Source organism: Pelecanus crispus, chromosome 4 (assembly GCF_030463565.1).
Source record: "Pelecanus crispus isolate bPelCri1 chromosome 4, bPelCri1.pri, whole genome shotgun sequence".
Lineage (NCBI taxonomy): Eukaryota > Metazoa > Chordata > Aves > Pelecaniformes > Pelecanidae > Pelecanus > Pelecanus crispus.
The window spans coordinates 45,580,952-45,591,082 of NC_134646.1; the positions used below are offsets into that span (position 1 = coordinate 45,580,952).

A 10,131-nucleotide genomic window follows, 5' to 3' on the forward strand; every position below is an offset into this window, starting at 1 on the left:
ATGGCTTAATGCAAACACATCTCTTACGCAGTTGGCTTGTAAAGTCTGGAAACTAAAAATACTTGCTTTTATCAAGTATTTTCACAGTATCTCTTTCAGCTAGTCGTATGCACAGCAAGGTCTTGGTTCATGACTAGCGAATATAGTTCCGCATTCTCAGTCTTTTTTTGTTGTTGAAGTCACCTTTATTAACGCAAAGTCCCTTTAAATGACAAAACTGGAAACTCGCCCTGCAGGTCGCCTTTGTCCTCCAGGATCTTCACTGAAGGAATGCCAGACGGACGCCTGGTTACACGTGTTTTAAAAGCAGCGTTAACAAAGGCCCGAGCGGCGCCTGTTCTCGGTCCGGAGGCAGGGCGGGCGGCTGCGCTGCGGCTCGGCTCGGCTCGGCTCGGCGGGAGCTGCCGCCCGCCGGCGGGACCCGCTCTCCAGCCATGGCCGACGGAGAGAGCGGAGAAGGAAAGGCGGCAGCGAGCGACAAGACCGAGACGGAAGACAGAAGGGGAAAAAAATAAAACACACAAAAAAACCCTAAAAGACTGTAGAAAATCCTAGACAAGCAGCCTGAGACCTGCGGCTTAGACCGAAACATTAGAGCTAGAAAAAGTAAAAGCGGGGGGGGGCGGGTCAATGCCGAAGCGAGAGGCGCAGCCGGAGGGCAGGGAGGAGGAAGCGTGGGCGCCTGAACCTCCCCCGGCTGCCGCTCGGTGATGGGCGCTCGGCCGTGCCAGCGGCGGCAGCGATCGCTGCCCCCTCAGGGGCCGCCGCCCGCCCCGCGCTCCCTCAGGGCCGCCCGGCCTCCCCCGGCCCCTCTTGCCTCCCCGCCGCCGCCGGGCCGGGCCGGGCCGCACGGCCCCTTTCAAATCCCAACGGCCGCGCCGCCGGGGAGGAGCGACAGCGGGGCGGGGGGGGAGGCGATGGGAACGGGGCCTTTTAAAAGTGGGCTGAGCCGCTGCCGCCGCTCCCGCACGGCGGGCCCGGCCTCCCGCCGGCGGCGGGGGAAAGGCAGCGCAGCCCTTCGCCGCCGCCGCTGCCGCAAGGGGAAAGAGCAGCGGCTGCCCCGCCGCCACCGCGGGACGGCATCGCCGGCCTGAGCGCCGCAGAGCGGCACGCCGAGCCCCCCGCCCGCGCTCCCGCCGCCGCCGCCGCCGCGCTGCACCTCGGGAGCTGTAGTTCCCCCGCGGCGGCCGGCGCGGCGGGGGCGGCGGGGGCCGGGACTGCATTTCCCGAGGCGCCCCGCGGCGGGGGAGCCGGCATGCGCGGCGCGGCGGGGCGGGGCGGGGCGGCGGGCAGGTTGCTGTTGTTGCATAGGAAACAGCTGAAGAGTCTCCACATGACAGGGGGGGAAGGAGGAAGTGGGGCGGCCCGCGGGGCGCCGCCGCCGCTCCGGTAGCCGCGGGGCTCGGGCAGCGGCAGCCGGCGGGGAGAGCCCTTCCCGCGGCGTGCGGGCTGGCCGCCCTCGAGGGCGGGCTTGCGTCCCGCTGCCGCCGCTGAGGGGAGGCGGGCAGGGAGCGGGGGAGCGCCCCGCCGGGCCGCGGCGCCTCGCCGGGGAAGTTTGGTGCGGGGCGGGATCCCGCCGCCCTCCCGCGGGCTTCCCGCCGGCCGCGGCGGTGGCGCCGGGCATGAACGGCTTCGCCCCCGAGGAGGTGACCCAGCGCGGGGCGGACCCCGCCGCCGCCGCCGCCGCCGTGGTGAGCGGCGCGGGCTCCGCCGTGGAGGTGCCGCCGCCGCCAGCGCCGCCGGGGCTGGCTCCGGCCGCCGCCGCGGGCTCGGCGGGCGCCGGGGGTGCGGGCGGCCCCGGGGCCGGGCAGCTGTGCTGCCTGCGGGAGGAGGGGGAGCGGTGCGGCCGCGCCGCCGGCAACGCCAGCTTCAGCAAGCGGATCCAGAAGAGCATCTCGCAGAAGAAGGTGAAGATCGAGCTGGACAAGAGCGTAAGTGCGGGGAGCGGCGGGCAGGGCGCAGGCGGGGCCGCCGCCGCCGCCGGCGGGGCAGCAGACAAAAGCGGCCGGCAGGGCCCGCCGGTGCGTGGCCGGGCAGCGGCGGAGGGTCCGGCCCCGGCCCCGCTCCGCGCGGGCCGCTTGCTCCGATGGCTTGCTTGCTTTGGGGGCTTTTAGTAAAGTTTAGGGCTTTTTTTTTTTTTTTTTTTTGCTTTTCTTTTTTGTCGGCGGGGAAGTGTCGTTTCCCCCTTCCCCGCGGTTTCCCGTAGCACGGTGGAGTTTGGCTGGCGCTGCAGGAGCACGGCCTGAAAGTGCTCTCCCTCTGCGGGAGAGGGTCGGGGGGGAAGCGCCCGCTCCTCCTGCCTGCTTCTGGGCTTCCCTCCCGCCCCCCAGGAGCCGGGGGCACCGGCTGCGTGTGTGTCCCGTCCCCCCCCCACTCCCGCCGGGTAGCTGGAGGGGGAAGAAGCGTGGCCGGGAAGCGCTGCTGCTCCTCCTCCTCCTCCTCCTCCCCGGAGCGGAGCCTGCATGGCTCCCGGCGCGCTAGTTTGTGTCTGTTCCTGGCGAGGGCAGCGCTCGGCTGCTCCGCCTCGTGTTGCAATGTTGCACGTCTCCCCTTGCCACTGTATCTTCCGCCCGGCAGCCATCAGGCGCCGCGCAGCGCGGCTGGCGCGGCCGGGCAGGGGGGAGCGGACCCCCCCACCCCCCCCCCCCGGCGTAGGGGGCGGCCGCCGGGCCGCCTTCGGGGGCCTTTCTGCGGCAGGAAAGGCCGGGTGTTTCGGCGGGCTGCTTGCCCTTGCCCGGTACCGCGGGAGGGTTTGCCGGGGCGGGGGCAAAGCGGATTAAAAGGGGCGGCAGGCGGCGCGACCCTGCTCCGCGCCTCGGCCGGAGCTTCGTGCGCCCCGAGGGACCCCCCCACGGCCCCCCGGCCCGGCCCCGGGGCTCCTCGCCCCGCAGGCCCGGTCCCTAAAGGCAGCTCCGTGCGTTCGTTGCCATTAAAGCGCGCAACTCTGGAAATCAGGGTTGGTACGCGCCCAGGAGTTCTCCCGAAGCGTGCAGATCCGTACAAAGGGGAACTTTTTTAAAAGAAAGAAAGGAGGGGGGGGAGGAAAAAAAAAAAAATATATTGCTTGACCTTGCCTAGGTAGTGGAAGTAAAACAAGGAGGGGGGGCCTATAGATGGGAAATAAGAGCCGGTGGGAAACGAGAGCCGGGTTTTTGCCCTCCAAAGAACAACTGGAAGCTTGCTTTTTGTTTGTTTGCTTCCCGATTCCCGAGTTGCGATGAGCGGCCGGAGGGAGGGTTGTACTCGCGTGTCTCTGCAGCCTGTTACTACTGAATCAGTCGACTGCAGCACTTCGGCGTCCTCTGGGCCAAGCCGGTGGCAGTGATCTGTAGCATAACGCATTCTTTATTTAGAAGAATCCAGCAGGAAAGCTTCCTGAACTCAGTCAATGTGACTGTGGTTGCTGGAGGGTTGTCTCTGTACACGCATTTATATCATAAGTCTGGGAGGTACTTACATGGATTTGATTGAAAGACGCGGTATTATTCTTTTAGGCAAGACATCTGTATATTTGCGACTTCCACAAAAATTTAATTCAGAGTGTGAGAAACAGAAGAAAGAGGAAAGGCAGCGATGATGATGGTGACTCACCAGTGCAAGACATCGACACTCCAGAGGTAGCTACATAGTTGGGGTTTTTTAATTGTTGGTTAAGCTTGTTCTTAATGACTACCGAGTCCGCATGGCTACCGCTTTTCCACCCTTGCAGCTCTCCTTCTTTTGGCACATGCGGGAAAGGAAAGGCTCCCCATTCACTCGGTTCTTGATACAACAAAAGCTAACTGAATTTTGTCATGTATTTTCTGTGTTAATTGTGCAGAGCAGAATGAAGAAGATTCTCTAGATTATTTTTAAGTGTCTGCTAGTTCTCTCAGAAGATTGCTGTTTTCAACTTTCGCCGCCTTAGTGCTTCCTCTCCAGCGTGGTGCTTTGCCACGTATCAGCAAACTGTCTTCTGCAGGAGTTGACAACTTGAAGGGAATTGCACATAGGGCTTGGGATATAAATGCTTCACTGCCCCATCCATCTGATCCTTTCCTTCTGTGCTAAATGTGTTGCAGATGGCTCTTGCAGTCATTCTGTTGCCGTAGTCTAACTAGGGAAGTTTGATGATGGTAGCTCTTTGGTTTTACTCCTTGTTGGGGGGAAAAGATGGTTGGGGAGCTGTGCTAGAAAGGAGTGGAGAAGGATGGTGATTTTTCCAACCTGTTTTCTCCACTGCAGACCAGTGAAACCTCACCCATTATAAAAGCGAACGGCAGCTTTCAAACCATTTGCATAGTACAGTGGGAGACTGCTCCTAAGGCTCTTTTTCCTACATGTGTTCTGTATTGTTTCTGCTACAGCCTGGCTTAGCAGGTGCTCTTCAGTTTGCTAATTTTGACCAGAGGCTGTCATGCCTACTTGGTCCCTTCTAAGAGTGGGTTTTGTTTGGTTGGTTTTTTTAAACACTCTGCAGAAATTGCTCCATAAGTGTTAATTTAATGGGGTCCTTATGGTCAGCATCTGCAGATAGCAGCATAAGTGATGAAACTTTGTGCAAGAATCCTTGCCTAAAGGCACGTGGCTCCAGTCTGAAGGCTTTGGCTAAGAGGATTTTAGGGGATTGGGAGTAGTTTGATGCTGGGCTGTGTTGTTTGTCTGTTAAATACGTGGGATTGCTTCTTTGAAAGTTCTGTCTAAAGCTAATGTTCATTTGTGACTTCAGGTAGCTCTCTGGCACAGTGGTAATCACAGCTCTCCTGCAAGCCTGTTTTCTTTTCTCATGCAAGAATTACAAAACAGGTCACAACCGATGGATATCTCTAGAACAAGAAAGCAAGTTGTTTTTTTTAAGGGCACTACTGAAGGAAAGAAAACTGCCTGGGAAGTATTTTTGAGAAGCTTCAGCTGGCCGTTTGGACAATGGCAGTATGTTCATGCCATGTGATTACTGGATGCCTTAGGTGCCCGTTGGCCCTTGACCTTCTTTATTTTCAATTGCTATCCAGTTTACTAAGGAAAATAAAAATACCACTCTTCTGAAGACTTGTAGGGCCCTTCTGTTTCCATCTCAGTCATGACCATCGTTACCTATTAAAGTGATTCCTACGGGAGGGGAGGAGGCTTCTGCAGTATTGGTAGCTTCTGGGACTTGGTGGAGAGCTGCTGCTACTCCTCTGCTTGATGCTCTATTGTGTGGGTTCCCCACTGTGACTTGAGAAGTGGAATTTGGGCCCTGTAAACTTCAGAATACCAAAGGATGCCCAGCCTCTATCATGCAAGGCGGCATTGCATCAAGTCTGGCCGGGTTACCAAGTACACAGCAGCACTGTTGTTTAAATATTCTGTAGTTGAGGCTGCTAAATTAATTTAAAGCAGAAGTGAATGCCTTAACCAATCTTTAATGCAGTGAGTTTGGAGAATACTACTGTAATTGCAGCTGATCTAGCAGAATTTCTCATTCAGCTTGCTTTCCCACTCAGTCATCTGATGAAGCTCTCTTACATTGTCAGGGAGGGTAGGAGGGTAAGCTGTTGCTGGGAGAAATGACTGTTGATCAGAGTTCATGGGATTCAAAACCAAGGGAGTACTGGCTTAGAGTTGTGTATTTGTATCCCTAGGAGGACCTTGTGCAATTCTCTCAACTGTCAACTTGCGCTGAAAAATAGTTTTGGACAACTATGCCCGTGCACATAACTCCTGCATTGTGCTTACGTAGCAGGGGTATGTTTGAAGAGCAAGAGCAGCTGTTTTCTTCCCTCACCTCAGGCCAAGAAAACTTTGTGCTCTAAATTTTTTTCCCCTGATTCTAATACGTGCTATCTCATGGTGCAGATGTGCTATGTCTTGCTTGTAACTTGTGTAAAATTTGATGGCCGAAATCACAATATAGGGGCCTCATTTGAATCAGCATCATCATAGATGTTATATGAAAGTTGTTACTGGGCTTTGTGTTATCATGCTTGAACTGGGGAACAAACAAAATACCCAGAACTGATTAAAGTACAATAATAAGTTCCAAGTATTGTCCGCAGTTAAAGGGAGGCAGAGCCATGTGGGGTAAAAATAAAATGCCCCTAAACCGAGCTGAGCTGTTTTCCTTTCCACTGGAAGGTGCGGGGTGGAGTTTGCTTTTTGTCAAAATGAGATCTGCTCAGCTGACGGTTTACGCTTTTGTATCTGTGAGATTCCAAAACGTTTTTGAGAGGTGAACTATTAATGACTGAATCCTTTTCAGTTACATTAGATTGTTTTCCTCCCCCTTCCCTCCTTTTCTTCTAGGTTGATTTATATCAGTTACAAGTAAACACACTTCGAAGGTACAAAAGACACTTCAAGCTACAGACCAGACCGGGACTTAACAAAGCACAGCTCGTTGAAGTACGTATGAGTGTTTGTTCCATAATAGAAAATGCAACTTGCTATGGCATGTGGTTTTCTATACAATGTGATCCTTGCATAAAGAGCATATGTAATCTGGATTTTAGGAGAACAAAAGGGAACTGCTTATCTAGCTTCCTTCATTGGACACAGCTCCTGAGCCAAGTAAATCAGAAGTAAAAGTTCTTTCCAGAGGAGGGACTCTTAACTTCTGAAAGGAGCATGTGCTGCTTAAAAACATGAAGTCTGGAGTTGGAACAGTAAGATGATCTGCATGTCCCTTAATATCATAGAATCACAGATTTATAATCAGTCACACCTTCACCCAGAGTGTCCTGCTGAAAAGAACTAGAAACTGAGAGGTGACAGTGAAGTTCTAGCAAGGTTCAGACTTTGCTTGAAAAAGCTAGTTAATACAAACATAGGTGTTTCTTTGTATGTAAAGTATGGAAACGTGAAAAACAGGCTTCTATTAATAATTATGCTAATTAAAACCACTGGAATCTGTTGCCAGAAAACCAGAACATTATGAAATTAGGTTTTTTCTTATCAGTATTTTTAAAAGTGCTGAAGCTGTATGTGAGTACAGCTGGATGCAAGCATCTTTGCTGCATGTGAGAGTAATTTTAAAGGAATCCTGCAGTGCAAAGATGCAGTTACAGCATGCTGATGTAAATACGTGGGAGAACTGGTGATCCTCTCTTAACAGGGAGATAGCAATTATTTTTTCACTTTTGTGCGGTGATATACTCGGTTGTACTTCGGTGCAGACATCTTGTTGGTCTCCCCCTTAATCTGTGTGGATTAAAGGCAAGGTCCTTAAATGTGTGGGAGATCTCAAGGCTGAGCTATAAAAGAATAGTGCTGCTGCCACTATGAGTAAGAATTTAAAATCAGTCTTCTGTTTTCTTAGATGTGAGCTGAGGTACAGCTAGCTCTTGAATTAGCAGGACTGTGATTTGAAAAAGCGCAAGCAGTTTTTGTTCTGCAAAACTAGCATTTCTAAGGTTCTGCTTTAGGTACAGCTCATGAGATATTTGTGCTAGCTTATGCTTCTTATGCTGCTTGATGTGAATAGGCAAAGCTGCCGTCACGTGCTTTGTTTGACCTGCAGGTATTTGTGAGCCATAGCTGCAGAACTTCCTTAGTTTACAGTGCATGTGATTCCCTGTGACCTGTCCTAATGCACAATAGACACTCCTCTAGCTGTTACCTAGAAGTCTACTTTACAGGACTCTGTCAAACTGTTTCTCTGTGAATTTTTTGGGGGTGGGGTTTAGAAAGCTTTCTAACTTGCTAATTATGCTAAACATTTATACTTATACCCGGTGGTAGTTAAATGAGCAGTCCCATTTTTCTCACTTCCTCTTGCTAATTTTAATCTACCAAAGTATTCTGCAAAAAGCCAGAGAATAGTCTTAGGCAGATAAAATATTTTGAGTGCTTTCTTTTAAAGCTGGTGTTCATTTTGATGAAGGGAAAGACTTCTGAAATTGCAAAAGTGATTCTAGAACTGGCTACAGCATGGTGAATTTTCATTGATAGCTCTGTTTTGAAGAGCTGGGTGTTCAATTATAATTCTCAAAGATTCTTGTATTGACTTAGATGTTTCTATACAGGACTTGATACGGACACATGCTCCCCCTGCCCACGGGAATGATGAGCAATAGCTTCTCATTTCTGTGCTGTAGCTCTGTTGATATTCTATAGTCATTACTTGCTTTACAGTCAAGCTTTACCTATACAGATGTAATGATACTCCCATGCTTGTTTTGAGAACTCATTTTTTTTTCCCTGAAAAGTTTCTGGGCTTTTTCCTTTGGAAATTAGGGTACAATCTGCTTTATTTAGTTCATAGTTCTCAGTAAAATGGTTCCTGTTTACTTTTTTATGACTATTAACAACTTTTGAAGAGAGGTAGCTTTTCCTTTTTTTTTTTTTAAGCTTCTTGATCAATCTTTTAAACTTTCGATGTAGTTGATTTAAATCTGAATCTCCAGTTTCTGCATATAAGAGTGGTTATTTAATTTCCTTGCATTCTTCCTTCACAGATAATTGGCTGCCATTTTAGGACAATTCCAGTGAATGAAAAGGACACCTTAACATATTTCATCTACTCGGTGAAGAACGACAAGAACAAACCAGATCTAAAGATGGATAGTGGGGTTCATTAGACGGAAAAGGTTGGGACTGAGACTCAGGCTGCAAATCAAAAGACTGAGGGTTTTTGTTGATATGCAAAAGCTTTCTTTGTAACTTTTTTTCTCTCCAGAGAGTTTGTCTCTGTTTTATTTTTCATAACCTTGCTGATTTGTTTGAAAACCATCTCTTATGAAACAAATTTCCTCAGCAAAAGTATTTTAAATAAATATCACTGATATTGTTGCTCAAGTGGGTGTGTCTGTAACTTATTTAGTGAGTTACTTGTACCTAATAGTTAAGCTTTGACTAATTATGTAATAATATTAAAATATTTTTCAATTAAAGTGTGCCAAGGATATATTTATGAATGTACTTCAAGTTCTCGTGATGCAATGCCTTTAAAAAAAAAAAAAAAAAAAAAAGCTGTAGCAGACTTGGCAATAGGTTCTTTTTCCTAAGGTAAAAGGCTTTAAATGACAGTTCCAGTTGTTAGCTGGGCAGAAATGGCTGAATAACATTTTCTTTTTCCCCTCTGGAAACAAGAATTGATGGGGGCTTTTCTGATTTGTTTATTCATCTTGTCATTACTGGGATGTGTGCTTCCAAGCACCGAGGCCTTCCTGCTCCTATATTAAAATGGAAAAAATGCAGCTCTCGAATTTCAAAGCCATAAGTACAGATGAAAAGACTGCTGCAGCTTACTGTGCTGTGAGAAATCCTTCCACTCGGTAAGAAATCCTTTAGCTGCTGACTTTTCCATTCATCTACACAGAATGTGACTAAGAACTTAACTGGAGAATGGAAGACAGAGTCTGTGCTGGGTCAATATGGTATCTTCTAATAGGCATGCTGTTTCTTTTTCATTGCATGCATTAGCTCAGGCCTGTTTAAAAAAAAAAACCAAACCCAAACCAAAACTTACGGTAACTTTTGCTTTTAATTGAGTATCTTAGTAAAGTCCAATGCTGAAGACAATATTATGAATGACTTCTTGTATTGTCATTTGACTGTTGTGCCAAGTCTAAATGTGTGGTATATGGAATATGATTTCTTTCTGCCTTAAGGTCTGCACATAAGTTGAAGAAAAGGTGGAGAGAGAAGAGCTCTCATCTTAAAGCAGAGGAGGACACAGCTTCAGCTGGTTCAGTTAGCATGTGTTGCACCTCAACCTTATCAGATGTTTAAAAGCTTTTTCTTAATTTGGGCAAAATAAGAAAGCAGTATTTCTATCGTCTAATCTGCTCAATGTTAATCTTGTGAGTTTTTTGAAAACTACTACTTTGCTGGCATCACTGTGACTAAGATGCTTTTTGACCCATGACACTCGCATAGAACTGAATGATGATAAACCCCAACCTCAAACTGGCTGCCTTCCCAGTAGCTCTCAGTGGCCTGATTTCTTTCACTTGTAGTATCTTATGTATTTCCACAATAAAGTTCTGTGGTGTTGGCCTACGTTCAAGACAGTTAGTGATATCTAGCTAGTGGTAGCTAAAATTGGTATTCCTTTGAAGAGATTTTTTTAGTGCCTATTTCACTACAGTGACTGTAAAGTTGTTTGCCAAATATCCTTTGCACAAATTGAGCTTGTCATCTTTAAAGCACTAGCTGGAGAAACAGCCAGGG

General features: G+C 49.5%; 1 protein-coding gene across 1 annotated transcript; it reads left to right on the forward strand.

Annotated features, from left to right (window-relative positions):
• The first annotated feature begins 1,622 nt into the window (after window positions 1-1,622).
• Window positions 1,623-8,728, forward strand: SAP30 (Sin3A associated protein 30). Its single transcript, XM_075709497.1, has 4 exons — window positions 1,623-1,931; window positions 3,495-3,617; window positions 6,265-6,363; window positions 8,415-8,728. The coding sequence occupies exons 1-4, from the start codon at window positions 1,623-1,625 to the stop codon at window positions 8,535-8,537; spliced, it is 654 nt and encodes a 217-aa protein (XP_075565612.1). The 3' UTR covers window positions 8,538-8,728.
• Window positions 8,729-10,131: the final 1,403 nt, after the last annotated feature.

Excerpts from the sequence above, each read along its gene's own strand:
- SAP30 (XM_075709497.1), top strand. The coding sequence starts at position 1,623 with ATGAACGGCTTCGCCCCCGAGGAGGTGACCCAGCGCGGGGCGGACCCC. Across the intron at positions 3,618-6,264 it reads AAGACATCGACACTCCAGAG|GTTGATTTATATCAGTTACA; the intron begins GTAGCTACATAG and ends CTTTTCTTCTAG. Across the intron at positions 6,364-8,414 it reads ACAAAGCACAGCTCGTTGAA|ATAATTGGCTGCCATTTTAG; the intron begins GTACGTATGAGT and ends CTTCCTTCACAG.